We start from the raw sequence: 17,522 nt of genomic DNA on the forward strand, positions 1-17,522 counted from the left end.
TTGTACGGTGTGATTGGTGTGGCTGGTATGAGTCTTACCCGGGATTCAAAATGCCTCCCTTATTGTGTATGCTCGTCCGGGCACAGTACCTAACTGGAGTCTGGAGGAGGGTCATAGGGGGAGGAGCCAGTGCACACCACCTGACCTAGTAAAGCTTTACTTTTTTGTGCCCTGTCTCCTGCGGAGCCGCTATTCCCCATGGTCCTTTCAGGAACCCCAGCATCCACTACGGACTCCGAGAAATAGAATTATCGGTAAGTAAATTCTTATTTTCTTATGTGTCTATTGCCAATGTATGTCTTGGGGCTTCAGCGGTGGCCCCCTCAAATATTGCTTGTGGCTGGCTGCAGGGGTTATTGGGTAACTTTTTTTATTATTATGATGATGATTATTATTATTTCTGCAGCAGGATACATTGGTTTCCACAGGAAAACATCGGGGTGTAGAGTGGATCTTGATCCAGAGGCACCAACAGGCTAAAGCTTTAGGCTGGCCCAGGATGAATTGGGGCCTCCTCTATAAACCCTCCCTCCAGGCACTGTGAGCTCAGTTTTGAGTTGGTGCCTGCAGCAGCAGGTCACCTAGCAGGGAGGGCTGCACTGGGCAGCCCTGAAAAAGCTTTTCTAAGAAGATCTCTTCAACTGGGCTGTCAGCGCTGTATGTCAGGGTGACACTTCAGCGCTGCAGCTACATCACCTTCGAAACGGCGTCTCTTACTCCACTCCCGCTGCTCTGTGCCTGGGTACTTGCGGCGGAGACACTCCGGCTTAGGTACACAGTCGCAGACTACTCTCCTGGTTCGCATGGCTGCTACAGGGAGGGGGTAAGAGGGTCCCCAGGTGGGACCCGCCATTAAATTGAGTTCCGTCTGCGGCCTAGGGGGACGGGTCGCGGCGCTAGCGTGGGCACGGTCACCGAGCAGGGACCCCACTAGACCGCCAGGGTGTAAGAGTACAGGTTGGGTGTACTAATGCTCCATTTAATAAGGCTGTGTAGTACCGGCGGTAGAAGTCCAGCATAGGGGAACAGGTGCTTGACCTGTAGCCCTTCCCCCGGCACAGGGCGCCATCTCCACATAGATCTCCCATCCTGGAGCTGCCTCACATTCTCTCTCATTCTCTGACAGACACTGGGTGCCATCTTCTGAGCATAGCTACTACTGGTCTCGCCGCCTGTATACAGCGCTATGACTTTACAAACACTTGAGTATTCTACATGTCTTTATACAGACAGCTTTAGTTAAGAAAAAGTGTACCTGTTACAGAATATATTGTGCGAGTATTCTGATATATACCTCCGGTCTAGGACCGTGCTGTTTTTTTGAATATATATATATATAAATATATATATATATATATATATATATATATATATATATATATATATATATATATATATATATATATATTACACACACTAGTTCAGTGCAGCTTTGTTGTGAGAATAATATCTGCATTGCCTGTTACTGTGTGCCTGTATCTGCTGTGTGGTTTCACTCTGTGCTTTCCAGATATAACTGTCACTATGGGGGTCATTCAGACCCGTTCGCATGCTGCATTTTTTTTCAGCCGTACAATAGGGTCGCCAACCAGCGACTGTTTCTACGACGAACGCGATCACAGGGGCGATCGCAAGAAGATTGTCAATAAACTGGTAATTTTCCTGATTGCGCAAAAACAAACAGTGGTGCAGCTATGAGAAAAGGGGATTCTTCACACCAATCCCAATAACATGTATAACAAAAAGAAGATATTTTCTCAAGTAAGCGCAAACACATACATGTGATAATGTTCTTTTTCTCCTCCTTCAATGATAGAGAAGATAGTACCACGAATTTGACTTCAAATATATGGAGGGATTTTCAGGCAGTATTGGTTTCTTTATACTGCCACAGTCAGTAGAAGAAATTGGATCTCAAAATAGAAAGAGACTTCATAGTGCAATAATGTCAAAAATTAAAATCAAGGTATTTATTAACAATTATGCACTCACAATATATAAATTAAATAGCAGCATGTAACCATAAAAATGGTAAAAGGTTCTCAGTCTGGGGACACAGCAGATAACACGGACACCCGCTAAATGTAACAGGTCCGGACTATTTCACAGAGAGGGACCGTTTGCAGCTCACCCGACCAGACCAACGTAACAGCTCACACAGCCTGAAGCTTTTCGGACATCCAGGTCCTTCGTCAGAGGCATAGTGAGCAATCAAGCACAGAGGGATTAAATAGCCCATCAATTTAACAACATAAGGAACAGGTGTTTCCAACATTAACATTCTTTTGCGTTTATCCGGAACCGGAAGTGGCGTATCGCACCGTCCAGCGGAAGCGGAAATTATCTCTTTGCGTGTCACCTTTGCGTATCATCTTGCAGAAGCTGAAATGACGAAACCGGAAATAGCGTCTCGCACCGTTCAGCGGAAGCGGAGGTGACCTCTTTGCATGTCACTTTTGCGTATCATCTTACAGAAGCGGAACTGACGAGTTTTGCGTGTCATGGTGCGTTCCACGAGTTCCGTTCCAGGAAATACCGTTTCACAACAATTCTTCTAATAAATAGAATATTAATAGACATCGAGTCTTTTCCAATACATTGTCCAATAAGTTGTCCATTGGTCCACATTAGTTGTTGATAAAACATAGAATGAAAAAAATATATTATATCAATAAATTAATAAAAACAGCAAATATCTATAAAAACCACTTCAACTCAAATTCTATATTTAGCCCTTTAGGGGTCAACATTTTCAATCTAAAAATCCATTGCATTTCTGCTTTGGCTAATCTAACGTCTAATCCTTACTTCTCCATGTAGGGTTAATAGTTTGAATTCCCCAAAAAGATTTTATAAATTTCGGATTACAATTGTGACAATTTTTAAAATGTGAGGAAACGGAATGGGTTAGGAGTCCTTTTTTAATATTATAGATATGTTCAGCTAATCTTGTTTTTAGGTTCCTCGAAGTTTTACCAATATAAATAAAACCACATTCACATTGTAAGGCATATATAACGTTTTTAGAGTTACATGTGAAAAAATCTCTGGTTTGATAAGTGATATCATTCACTATAAAATCTTTAATTTTACTGGCACCTTTTGTGTTGCGACACATTAAACATAGTCCACATCTGTGGAAACCATGACTCCGAGTACTGGACCTATTAGAAATATTTAAAGCACTATGGACCAATTTATCTTTAATATTCGCTGATCTGCGATAAATGAAGGACGGTTTCTTCGGTATCATAGACCCAATAATCGGGTCCTCTCAATATATCCCAATGTTTCCTAAAAACAATTTCTATTTCTTTATGTTGGGAATTAAAACCACATATAAAGGACCATTGATGTTTATTGGACGTTTTTTCATTCGATTTTGATGTTGAGAGAGCTACGTTGGAGCTTGCTAGCTCTATCTTGTAACTCTACAATAATATCCTTCTTATAGCCTTTATCTATAAAGTGTTGACCCATTTCATTCATTTGATCATCACATATATGTTTTTCTGTACAATTCCGTTTCACATGTAAAAACTGACTAAAAGGTACACTGTCCAGCCAATTAGTATGATGTTGGCTGGACTTTTCAATGTAGCTATTGGAATCAGTGGCTTTCCTAAATACTTTCGAGTGTCATTGGCCGTCTTTGGTGTATAAAACTAAATCTAAAAAAGATATTTCATGATGACTAATAGAAAAAGTTAATTTAATATTAAAATCATTGGAATTTAATTCATCACAAAAAGTTTTTAATTCATCTGTAGTGCCTCTCCAGATAAATAAAACGTCATCAATGAAACGTTTCCAGGACACCAGGCCCGCCCCCAGCATGTCATCTTTCCAGATGGTGAGATCTTCCCAGTATGCCATATATAAATTGGCATAACTGGGGGCGAACCTGGTGCCCATGGCGGTGCCAATCTGTTGAATATAATAGACCCCTTCAAAGTAAAAATAATTATTTGTTAAAATGAATTTAATGGCTTTAATAATAAATAATTTAATATCATTCGCAAGGTCAGATTTTTCTAAAAAGTATTCCACAGCTAAAATACCTTTCTCCATATCAATAATGGTATATAATGTTGATACATCACAACTGGCCAAACAATAGTTATCTTTCCATTCTAATTGATCTATAATCTTAAGGACATCTGTAGTGTCCTTTAAAAAGGCTTTTGTGGTTCTAACTAGTGGTTAAAGATAAAAATCCACTACCGCCGACAAATTTGAAGTGACACTATTGGTCCCAGATATGATAGGTCTTCCCGGAGGGTGGAGGGGGTCCTTATGGAATCCATAAGGACCCCCTCCACCCTCCGGGAAGACCTATCATATCTGGGACCAATAGTGTCACTTCGAATTTGTCGGCGGTAGTGGATTTTTATCTTTAACCACTAGTTAGAACCACAAAAGCCTTTTTAAAGGACACTACAGATGTCCTTAAGATTATAGATCAATTAGAATGGAAAGATAACTATTGTTTGGCCAGTTGTGATGTATCAACATTATATACCATTATTGATATGGAGAAAGGTATTTTAGCTGTGGAATACTTTTTAGAAAAATCTGACCTTGCGAATGATATTAAATTATTTATTATTAAAGCCATTAAATTCATTTTAACAAATAAATATTTTTACTTTGAAGGGGTCTATTATATTCAACAGATTGGCACCGCCATGGGCACCAGGTTCGCCCCCAGCTATGCCAATTTATATATGCCATACTGGGGAGATCTCACCATCTGGAAAGATGACATGCTGGGGGCGGGCCTGGTGTCCTGGAAACGTTTCATTGATGACGTTTTATTTATCTGGAGAGGCACTACAGATGAATTAAAAACTTTTTGTGATGAATTAAATTCCAATGATTTTAATATTAAATTAACTTTTTCTATTAGTCATCATGAAATATCTTTTTTTATATTTAGTTTTATACACCAAAGACGGCCAATTACACTCGAAAGTATTTAGGAAAGCCACTGATTCCAATAGCTACATTGAAAAGTCCAGCCAACATCATACTAATTGGCTGGACAGTGTACCTGTTAGTCAGTTTTTACGTGTGAAACGGAATTGTACAGAAAAACATATGTGATGATCAAATGAATGAAATGGGTCAACACTTTATAGATAAAGGCTATAAGAAGGATATTATTGTAGAGTTACAAGATAGAGCTAGCAAGCTCCAACGTAGCTCTCTCTTAACATCAAAATCGAATGAAAAAACGTCCAATAAACATCAATGGTCCTTTATATGTGGTTTTAATTCCCAACATAAAGAAATAGAAACTGTTTTTAGGAAACATTGGGATATATTAAGAGAGGACCCGATTATTGGGTCTATGATACCGAAGAAACCGTCCTTCATTTATCGCAGATCAGCGAATATTAAAGATAAATTGGTCCATAGTGCTTTAAATATTTCTAATAGGTCCAGTACTCGGAGTCATGGTTTCCACAGATGTGGACTATGTTTAATGTGTCGCAACACAAAAGGTGCCAGTAAAATTAAAGATTTTATAGTGAATGATACCACTTATCAAATCAGAGATTTTATCACATGTAACTCTAAAAACGTTATATATGCCTTACAATGTGAATGTGGTTTTATTTATATTGGTAAAACTTCGAGGAACCTAAAAACAAGATTAGCTGAACATATCTATAATATTAAAAAAGGACTCCTAACCTATTCCGTTTCCTCACATTTTAAAAATTGTCACAATTGTAATCCGAAATTTATAAAATCTTTTTGGGGAATTCAAACTATTAACCCTACATGGAGAAGTAAGGATATAGACGTTAGATTAGCCAAAGCAGAAATGCAATGGATTTTTAAATTGAAAACGTTGACCCCTAAAGGGCTAAATATAGAATTTGAGTTGAAGTGGTTTTTATAGATATTTGCTGTTTTTATTAATTTATTGATATAATATATTTTTTTCATTCTATGTTTTATCAACAACTAATGTAGACCAATGGACAACTTATTGGACAATGTATTGGAAAAGACTCGATGTCTATTAATATTCTATTTATTAGAAGAATTGTTGTGAAACGGTATTTCCTGGAACGGAACTCGTGGAACGCACCATGACACGCAAAACTCGTCAGTTCCGCTTCTGTAAGATGATACGCAAAAGTGACATGCAAAGAGGTCACTTCCGCTGAACGGTGCGAGACGCTATTTCTGGTTTCGTCATTTCAGCTTCTGCAAGATGATATGCAAAGGTGACACGCAAAGAGATAATTTCCGCTTCCGCTGGACGGTGCGATACGCCACTTCCGGTTCCGGATAAACGCAAAAGAATGTTAATGTTGGAAACACCTGTTCCTTATGTTGTTAAATTGATGGGCTATTTAATCCCTCTGTGCTTGATTGCTCACTATGCCTCTGACGAAGGACCTGGATGTCCGAAAAGCTTCAGGCTGTGTGAGCTGTTACGTTGGTCTGGTCGGGTGAGCTGCAAACGGTCCCTCTCTGTGAAATAGTCCGGACCTGTTACATTTAGGGGGTGTCCGTGTTATCTGCTGTGTCCCCAGACTGAGAACCTTTTACCATTTTTATGGTTACATGCTGCTATTTAATGTATATATTGTGAGTGCATAATTGTTAATAAATACCTTGATTTTAATTTTTGACATTATTGCACTATGAAGTCTCTTTCTATTTTGAGATCCAATTTCTTCTACTGACTGTGGCAGTATAAAGAAACCAATACTGCCTGAAAATCCCTCCATATATTTGAAGTCAAATTCGTGGTACTATCTTCTCTATCATTGAAGTAGGAGAAAAAGAACATTATCACATGTATGTGTTTGCGCTTACTTGAGAAAATATCTTCTTTTTGTTAAGAAGATTGTCAGGCAGAAGGCGTTCCTGGGCGGCAACTCCGTTTCCTGGGAGTGTTGGAAAAAACGCAGGCGTGTCCACCCGTTCCGGAGGAGGGTTCCTGATGTCACCAGCGGCCCGGATCGTCGCAGTGGCTGAGTAAGTCCTGGGCTGTGCAGAAACTGCACAAACTTTTGTTTGTGCAGCTCTCTGCACAGTCGCTCGCACCCCTACACAGCGCTAAGCCCCTCCCCTGTAGGTGGCGATTACCTGTTCGCAGCAATGCAAAAAACCGCCTGTGTGCGACTAAGTCTGAATTAGGGGTGGTATTCATGTGACCCGCGGTCGGGAGACCGACAGTCACATGACCTCCTCCAGCATCCTGACCCCTCGCTATCCCGATGGTCGGCATGCCGACCAACAGGGACTATTTCCACTCGTGGGTGTCCATGACACCCATAGAGTGGGAATAGAACCCGTGGTGACCGCAGGTCGCTACCGAGCCCACAGTGTGGCGAGCGCAGCGAGCCTGCAAGGGGCTTGCTGCACTCACCCTTCCCCGCCGGGATCCCGGCGTCGGTATGCTGCCGGGATCCCGGCGTCGGTATGCTGACCGGCGGTCTCCTGACCGCCGGTCAGCCATACTACACCCCTGAATTAGGCCCCATATTCTGCACCTAAGAGGCTAGGTGCATCTGGGTCTGCCAATATAGTGCGCCACAGTATTTATCCAATACGTATATTCTACTGTGTACTCGGTCACATAGTACCGGATGTATTCGCAGGTGCTGTAGTTTGTCTGGCAATATCGTACTTAGTCGCTCTGTTGTTGCATTCTCACATATTATCTAACAGGGCAGTAAATCAGTGGAAGCTCCTGCATCAGCAGAGCATGCTCCAGGGATTTACCAGAGGGGGAAGTGTTATATGACGGTCTGTGTACTAAATGTCATAAGCCTCCCAGTCAGTCCGCAGCTCCTGCAATGGAGCACTCTGGGCTACGTACACCAACCTACTGGGTACTCTGTTAAAAAGCATAGCGCCCCCTATGGGACCACTGCACCTCATATTGTCCCTATGGTTAATCCACCATGGGCGGAAAAAAATTGTCTTACCAACTGCAGCAACTGAATCAGTCTTTGATATTGATGTTACTACCTTAGTGGATGCTAATAAGCATTTCCTTCAGAGAGGAGGATTCCACTACTGTGGCAAAGAAAAATGAAAAGTTTAAACAGCACAAGGTGGTTAAAACTATATTTACCCATTCTGATAATTTTGTGGGCATTAGATGGGAACCCCGAGAGGTAATTCTATCTGCCAAAACAGGCCTTGGCTCGCTATCCTCTCCTTGCAGAGTTATGTAACAAAAGGAAACTCACGTCACCTGCCTTGTGGTGACTCTGCTTGTCACCACTGTCACCTCACTGAATGAACCAACAGATAAGCGTGTGGAGTGATGCCTGAAGTCTGTATACTGCCTTACTGGAGCCATTCATAGACCTTCTATAGCTGCTTCCTTGGCTGCAATTGAGGCGTAGGTTCAGGCATTCAAGGAACAGCTGCCCGAGGATATATCTGACAATGCCGGACAATACCTGTCTCACAATACCACCACCACCTGATACGTTCAGGAGGTGTCCTCTGAGGCGGGTGTATTGGCAGCCAAGGCCAATACACAGTCAGACTATTTCTGTCTCCACAAAAAGTCCTGAAGATTCAGGACAGGATAAGATGCTTCCTTAGTTGTCCTAGAGTGTCTGTACACTTGGTGGTGCAAGTAATTGGCCTGATGGTATCGGCCTTCAACATGGTAGAGTACACTACATACACTACACAGGTTACTCCTGTCCAAATGGGACGGCCTGCCTCATTGGATCAGATTTCACATGATCTCTTTGACTCCGGAGGTTCGCCTGTCACTAATTTGGTGAATCCAGGAAGAGCAAGAGCAGGGGCCGTCCCTTCTGGGTCCCCGACTGGGTTCTGCTGACAACGGACGCCAGTCTGAGAGGATGGGGGAGCGGGGTTGGAGCAACACTCTTTTTAAGGTAGTTGGATCAAGGAGGAATAGCTTCTTCCAATAAATATTCTGGAGTTGAGGGCAGTGTTCAATGCACTATTTCTCGCCTACCTCTAACAGGCCTGTTCAAGTATGATCAGATGGTTTATGTATGCCACTACGGTGGCATACATAAACCATCAGGGCAGCAAGTGTCAAAAATCCTTTGTTGTGCTGAACGCCATGTGCTAGCCATATCAGCAGTGTTTATTCCGGGTGTCTTGAACTGGGAAACAGACTTCATCAGTCGCCAGGACGTGCACGCTGGAGAGTGGAGTCTTCATCCAGAAGTTTTTCGACTCCTAGTGGACAGGTGGTGTCTAGCTGACGTAGACCTCATGGCATCTCGACACAATTACAAGGTTCCAGTCTGCAGGTCAATGACCAGGGATCCTCAAGCAGCGTTCATGGATGCATTGGCGATTCCATGAACTTTCGTCTGCCCTATGTGTTCCCTCCAGTGTCTCCTGCCCAGGATACTACAGAAGTTCAATCAAGAAGGAAGAATACTACTTCTAGTCGCTCCAGCGTGTCCTCGACGGCAATGGTTCGCAGACCTGTAGGGTCTACTGACGAAGCATCCCCTTCTTCCTCAGCTCCCGGACCTCCTCGTACAGGGATCTTGTCTCTACCCAGACTTGGCCAAACTGGCCTTGACGGCGTGTCTCTTGAAGCATCACTCCTGAGGGCCAAAGGATTTCCGAGGCGGTTATCCGAACTATATGTAGGCCCGCAAACCGGCATATGCCCGGATTTAATACAAGTTCTGGAATTCTTACTTCACCTGGTGTGCTGATAAGTATTATGATGTCTTTACGTTCAGAACTTCCAGAATCTGGCTTTTCTGCAACAAGGCCTTGACTTAAGTCTCCGCCTGGCCTCCCTCAAGGTTCACATATCTGCCTTGTCGTATGGTATCAGAGAAAAATTCCGTCTGTACCTGACGTTCATACTTTCACCCAGGGCGTACTTAGGATTCAGCCTCCCTATGTCCCTCCTGTGGCTCCATGGGATTGACTGTTGTACTGAAAGCCCTGCAAGAGTCTCCAATGAACCTCTTGAGTCAGCGGGCTTTAAATGGCTCACGGCCAAAGTCCTGTTCTTGGTGGCCTATGTCCTAGGGCAGACGGGTGTTAGACTTGGGCACCTTGTCCTGTCGTCCACCCGATTTGATTTCCCACAGTGACCGGGCAGTTCTACGAACTCGACTGGGTTATTTGCCTAAGGTGGTGTCATCTTTTCACCTTAACCAAGTGATTGTGGTTCCAGCTTTTATCTCTTCAGACTTGTCTTCCAAAGAGCGTTCTTTGGATGTGGTAAGGGTCCCCCCGTATTTATGTGGAGAGGACTGCCTCTATCAGGAGGGCAGATTCCCTTATTGTACTGTTTGGTCTCCACAAATGTGGCTGTCCTGCGAATAAGCAAACCTTGGCCAGATGGATTAGAATGGTGATTGCAACAAGTTCATGTGCAGGCTGGACTCCCAGCTCCTGCTGCTATTAAAGCCCATTCTACTCCGTCTGTTGGACCTTCTTGGGCGTCCCACCGTGTTGTGTCCGCAGAATAATTGTGCAAGGTGGCTACGTGGTCCTCAGTGACCACGTTTATTAGGTTTTGTTCCTTTGAGATTTCCGCCTCTCAGGATGCTTCATTTGGATGTGGGGTTCTCATACACGCTAAGGTGCGTCCCCTCTGCTTTAGGATATCCCCAATGTTTTCCTGTGGAAACCAATGTATCCTGCTGCAGAAAAGGAGAGTTATGGTAGTCTTACCATTGTTAACGCTTTTTCTGCGAGGTCCATTGGTTCCACAGTGCCCCCACCCTGACGTTACTTGCTTCTATGGGTATGTATGGCATTAGCCGCTGGTACCTTCCCCTGTCGTGAGAATGTGGTTCTATGTGACTAACATCTGCCTTCTCTCTTACCTGCTCCTACATTAGACTGGTTAACGAAACTGAGCTTTCAGTGCCTGGAGGCGGGGCTTATAGAGGAATCCCCAATGCATCCTGGGACAGCCTAAAGCTTTAGCCTGTTGGTGCCTCTGGATCAAGATCCACTCTACACCCCGAGGTTTTCCTGTGGAACCAATGTACCTCGCAGAAAGAGCGTTAACAATGGTAAGTTTACCATAACTCTCCTTTTTGCTATTGTGCTTTTTAGACATTTGCGCTGTGTTGTATGTTGTGAGTTCTGGCCCCCCCCCCCCCTTTTTTTTTCTTCCTTTGGTGGATTGGTTTCTGCTCTTTCTTCCTAAGAACTTTCTCTTTTTTACACTTGGGCCATCCCACCATTGTTAGCAAATCCATCCCCAATAATAGCACTGTAAAGTACAGAATATAAAACCCAAAAATCAGCTTAAATTGAATTAAAACACAAAGCTTCCAATGTTAGTACTCCCATTGTTTTAGCGTAATTCAAGAAAAATTGATTTGGTATGGTTGTCCACAAGGTAGTAACATTCCCAGCCCAGTGTGTAACAAACTGGTTAATTCTGATGGTTTTGGGGACGACCATAAATAAAACAGTCGCTTGCCAGTCAATTGCCTTCAAAAGCAAATTTATTGATTTAGCTATGAAGACGTTTTAGTATATGGGTCGACTGAAATAACTCTTTCTAAAAACAATTAGGACCTTCGGGAGAAAAACTGGAAAGCAATGGAGGCATTGGCATCAACTGAAAAAATGCTACAAGAGAGAGTCAACAAGACAGCCAAGGTTGTAATGCTGCCGGTGGGGACATAGTTAATTGTACCGGTACACTGCTGCTCCAACTGCTGACTCGGTATCTAGGAAGGTGGCAGAACTTGCTGGATGCTGATACTGCCAAGAACTAAAATTAGTGAATGTTTGTGTTACGGCTAAACTGTCCACAATTTTACATACAAGCATTTTTATTGAAAAAAATGATTGCTTAAATCCATAAAATAAAAAAGAATATATCACATGGTCGATATAAGGATTCAGTCTATCTTCATGTATTGCAAAATAAGTTTGATGCTGACCTCTGACTGCTAAGGGTGTTAAACTGATTTCTTACTGAGTGCTTAATACACTTGGGCGTCCTACTCCTAGAACATACTGCTGCTATATCATTACAATCATACTGAAAGTCTCAAACATACAAAAAAAAGAAAGACTTTCAATGACCAGCCTGGTGAGTCGGCAGTCTCATTGGTTGTCTCTACAACCATCGCACATGTACTTTAGTGTTTAGTTGATGCCCTTGGCCAGCGGATATCTGCACCTACTTTGATGTGAAGTGTTGTACTATGATGGAAGGATCAGCATTTAGAGGTCACGACATGGATACCTAGTTAAAGCTACAGGGGGAGCAGTTGTACACTCTTTATGGGTACACGCCTGTGGTGAAGTAGTGGACACACATTTGTGCAATGCGTTCACACTACCACATCACAAGTGCCATTAATACACAATGAAGCCCTGATTGGCTATAGTACAAGACACTTCAAATCATAACTATATGTTCTCCTTTGCACTTGATTCCTGTCTTCTCTCTTGATACTGTGTTCATTTTGTTCTCCCCCCCCCCCCCCCCCCCCTGTTTTCACCCATGGGCATGCCAGTCTGTTCATATAATTTGTATGCAAGTTCAACTAAAGGAAGATCTCTTGAATTAACCCCCCACCCCCTTTTTTTTTTTTTAATAACACTGAGCATCTGTTTTTGCTGAGTGGTACAGTGTGTAAAATGGTATAGAACTCTCTTCCAGCACCCAGGGGAGGTGCCATGCGGGGAATCAGTGGTTGCTTTTAGCATGCAGAATGCTGTGATTATCCTGCAGGCGGCTGTGAATGTCGGCTTACCATAGGCTGTTGCTACAGATTACTTGGGTCTGTGGTGCTGTAAATGATATGCTTGTTCTCAGGACTGCAGGTTAGATATACCTGAGCCAATACTGCACTCAGGACAGTCCTGCAATCAGTAAAGAAATGGAACTGATGTACAGATGCGCAAAACACAGTTTAAAAAAATAAAATAAAATTCTCTTCATAATCAACCATACTGTAGGTCTTTACATATTATTAAACCAGATAGATAAGACTGCTGATTAACCTCCGTGTCATGGTACACAGAAGTGCCGACATCTGTAAACCAGCAGGCGATCCCAAGTACAGTCAATATTGTTGTTGTTTTTTTTTTAACAGGATGAATGCAAGGATTGTGTGTAACCAGAGGTGGATTTAGAAGTCACGGGGCCCTAAGCAAAGATACTGATTTAGGGCCCCCCTTCCTCAAACAATAAATAGCACCATATTTACATTCCTGATTTATGCCTCTTACATTATTGGTTGTTTTCCGCCTTATATTCTATTCCAATATATTCTTTTCCCCCTTCACTGATTGCACCACATCCCCTCACCTCTAATTTCCATTATTACACCACACAGTCGCTGCATTTTAGATCTGTGCTGCCCTGACTGAATGTAGCAGGTCCCCATACCCAATTATAAGAGTATTCAGCCAGCCCAATGCTCTGTCATTTTTGACGGTGGTCCACTAGAAATGCACCTCCATACAGCCTTATCGGCGCCCTCCCTGGGACCCACAGGGCCCCCTGAGTCCCACAGGGCCCTAAGCAGCTGCCTTGGTTGCCTTGTGGTAAATTGTCCTCTGTGCGTAATAGAGCAGTGTGAATGATATTGGTGAAAGTCTCTTCCATGGCTTCTAAGGTAAAATGTGTCCAATGTCAGTTGATCAAATCCATAATCTTGGTAGTCAGGGACTACACTGCATTAAAGATGAACAGTCACAAAGTCGGCCATTAGGGGAAAATTTAGGTAGCTGCAGGCTTTTAGCTCCCAGGTTAAGCGCCCCGAGCTATTCAGTTACTGGCCGATGTAAGCCCCACATCTTAATGTAAGCCTCGCAGCTAATGCGCAGATTCCGGCATACGTGCCCTGAGCTATTCAGTTACTGCCAGCTGTAAGCCCCACATCTTAATGTAAGCCTCAAAGCTAATGCGCAGATTCCGGCATACGTGCCCTGAGCTATTCAGTTACTGCCCGCTGTAAGCCCCACATCTTAATGTAAGCCTCAAAGCTAATGCGCAGATTCCGGCATACGTGCCCTGAGCTATTCAGTTACTGCCCGCTGTAAGCCCCACATCTTAATGTAAGCCTCAAAGCTAATGCGCAGATTCCGGCATACGTGCCCTGAGCTATTCAGTTACTGCCCGCTGTAAGCCCCACATCTTAATGTAAGCCTCAAAGCTAATGCGCAGATTCCGGCATACGTGCCCTGAGCTATTCAGTTATTGCCCGCTGTAAGCCCCACATCTTAATGTAAGCCCCACAGCTAATGCGCAGTAAGGCGCAGATTCCGGCATAAGTGCCCCGAGCTATTCAGTTACTGCCCGCTGTAAGACCCATATTCTGCGGTAAGCCTTGTAGCTAATGCGCGGTAAGGCACAGATTCCGGGATAAGTGCCCCGAGCTATTCAGTTACTGCCCACTGTAAAACCCATATTCTGTGGTAAGCCTTGTAGCTAATGCGCGGTAAGGCGCAGATTCCGGCATAAGTGCCCCGAGCTATTCAGTTACTGCCCGCTGTAAGACCCATATTCTGCGGTAAGCCTTGTAGCTAATGCGCGGTAAGGCACAGATTCCGGGATAAGTGCCCCGAGCTATTCAGTTACTGCCCGCTGTAAGACCCATATTCTGTGGTAAGCCTTGTAGCTAATGCGCGGTAAGGCGCAGATTCCGGCATAAGTGCCCCGAGCTATTCAGTTACTGCCCGCTGTAAGACCCATATTCTGCGGTAAGCCTTGTAGCTAATGCGCGGTAAGGCACAGATTCCGGGATAAGTGCCCCGAGCTATTCAGTTACTGCCCACTGTAAGACCCATATTCTGCGGTAAGCCTTGTAGCTAATGCGCGGTAAGGCACAGATTCCGGGATAAGTGCCCCGAGCTATTCAGTTACTGCCCGCTGTAAGACCCATATTCTGTGGTAAGCCTTGTAGCTAATGCGCGGTAAGGCGCAGATTCCGGCATAAGTGCCCCGAGCTATTCAGTTACTGCCCGCTGTAAGACCCATATTCTGCGGTAAGCCTTGTAGCTAATGAGCAGTAAGGCACAGATTCCGGGATAAGTGCCCCGAGCTATTCAGTTACTGCCCGCTGTAAAACCCATATTCTGTGGTAAGCCTTGTAGCTAATGCGCGGTAAGGCACAGATTCCGGGATAAGTGCCCCGAGCTATTCAGTTACTGCCCGCTGTAAGACCCATATTCTGCGGTAAGCCTTGTAGCTAATGCGCGGTAAGGCACAGATTCCGGCATAAGTGCACCGAGCTATTCAGTTACTGCCCGCTGTAACACCCATATTCTGCGGTAAGCCTTGTAGCTAATGCGCGGTAAGGCACAGATTCCGGGATAAGTGCCCCGAGCTATTCAGTTACTGCCCGCTGTAAGACCCATATTCTGTGGTAAGCCTTGTAGCTAATGCGCGGTAAGGCACAGATTCCGGGATAAGTGCCCCGAGCTATGCAGCTACTGCGTACAGTAAGCCTCTGGAAAGCCCCAAGGTTCACGTAGATTTCTGTCCCAACCTCCTGAGGTATAAGCAGAAATCTGTGTTAATTGCACCCTCAGTGCTTACTACAGGCAGTAATTGAATAGCTCTGTGATATTATGGTAAAACGTGTGGCTAATTTAATACCCCCCCCCCCCCCACACACGCGCGCGCACACACACACACACACTCTCACACACACACACACACACACACACACACACCCTTCCCCCTTTATCCTGCTCCATTGACACTAAATATTTTACTTTTTGCATCTGGGTACGTGTGTAGGAGATCTATATATAGTACTGTCCCTTAAAATAAAACGGTCTTTATTTTAGACCAATAGGAACTAATAGATTTTTTTTGTATGTAAATAAAATCCTTTTTTCTCTAAATCTTTTGGGGTGCCCTGGACCCTGCAGATTAAGTCCCCCTATAGATCATTGAAACTTTAAATAGTCCAAACCTCTTGAACTCCTTCCTTTTCCATATTCTCATCCTGCAGGACACATTTTTCTAACCAAGCTGTGCAGATCAGTAACAGAATAAAAGAAGAGAATGGGGGATAGATTTTCCTGATTTAACTACAGCAGTGTAAAATCTGAGAATGTGAGTGCAACTTGGTTGGTACGCAATGAGACTCAAAGAGAAGAATTTAACTTAAGTAGAAACATCAGGTTTTAAAACTGGCTTTCTCAGCCGGGTGTGGTTTATTAGGTCGACATGGAAAAAGGTCAACATGAGTTTTGTAACTTTTTTTGGTGTTGCTTTCTTTGTACAGTGACCGGGACCCCAATTAGTGCACCGCATCCCCTCGCATGGGTCGCTTTGGCCCATTCCCAGTTGTAGTCCACGTGGATCGTTAAGTATGAAAAAGGTCAAAAAATAAAAATTAAGAACAATTCACGTTGACCATTTTCCATGTTGACCTAATGACCATGTCAACCTAGTGATCATGTCGACCTAACTCATGTTGACATAATGACCACCACCCCTTCAGCCACAGACACGCTGGATTTGTAACAGTATGACCACATAGCTGCTCCACCAAAGCCCCATACCGTGCCAATAACCAAAGTGCTGTAGCAGAATGCGCCCTCACATTGTATGCCATGGATTTTAATTCTGTTGGATTATGTCTTGGTCTCTGGACTACTCTCTGCCTCAGTAAGCATGTCCTGCAAACCAATCAGCCTCCCCGTCTTCCACCCCTGATACAAGCATGGCTGATATTGATTGAACATTTTGTTCAGCCCATTGATGACCATGCTGGTTTTCCCCATTGCAAGTGAGTATTTGGTGCTTATCTGATGTATGAAGGAGATCTTGAACTCTGCCATTATACACTGGTCTTAAATAAAAAACCTTTATCAGAAGTTTTGCTTTCTAGCTGCTGTAGACCACAGACTCTGGAGCCAGCAGTGATCAAGTCTGCTGACAGTCAACTTTCGTCAGACTGTCCAACTCCATTTGACTAACGGAGGCCCCTAGTGAAGCTATCGTCTGACGCTAGAACAGAGACCATTGGGTTTTTTAATAAAAAAAATAATAATAATAATAAAAAAAAAAAAAATATATATATATATATATATATATATATATATATGTGTGTGGTGTATGTATGTAGTAGGATGTCCGGTACTCCCTGCAGATCTAGAATAAATCCAGGTGCCTTACGCAGTGAATAATGGTGTATATAAGCAAATAGGCAGAGGCACTCCGGGATTTGGTAAAACAACTATCTTTGTATTGTGAGAAAAATGGTCACGTAAGGCCAACGTTTCGGGGCCCGTAGCCCCTTTGTCAAGGCGTCTTGACAAAGGGGCTACGGGACCCAAAACGTTGGCCTTATGTGACCATTTTTTTCACAATACAAAGATTGCTTTACCAAATAGCCGATGCTCATTTATTTTTATATATGTGTGTGTATGTATGTATGTGTATATATATATACTGTAGACACGCGATGTTGTGACTTTCTCCTTTTGTTAGATGAGCTTGTTTTAAAAGGCCCTTGAGTGGAACCATGCAAATTGCAAATAGACACTTTTGGGAGAATTGTCCTTTTCTGTTGAATGTTGAA

General features: G+C 43.5%; 1 protein-coding gene across 13 annotated transcripts in view; it reads left to right on the forward strand.

Annotated features, from left to right (window-relative positions):
- The window catches only part of KTN1 (kinectin 1), a 277,158-nt gene that overhangs the window by 197,757 nt on the left and 61,879 nt on the right, over window positions 1-17,522 (forward strand). For 6 of the 13 annotated variants that reach the window (XM_063947961.1, XM_063947966.1, XM_063947958.1 and 3 more), the window contains one exon: window positions 11,536-11,637. The exons of 1 other annotated variant lie outside the window; for it this stretch is intronic. In XM_063947961.1, coding sequence (XP_063804031.1) covers window positions 11,536-11,637 — 102 coding nt within the window. The remainder of the gene's footprint in view (window positions 1-11,535; window positions 11,638-17,522) is intronic. 6 more of the 13 variants (XM_063947970.1, XM_063947960.1, XM_063947964.1 and 3 more) reach the window with 1 other exon arrangement.

This window comes from Pseudophryne corroboree, chromosome 12 (genome assembly GCF_028390025.1).
Source record: "Pseudophryne corroboree isolate aPseCor3 chromosome 12, aPseCor3.hap2, whole genome shotgun sequence".
Lineage (NCBI taxonomy): Eukaryota > Metazoa > Chordata > Amphibia > Anura > Myobatrachidae > Pseudophryne > Pseudophryne corroboree.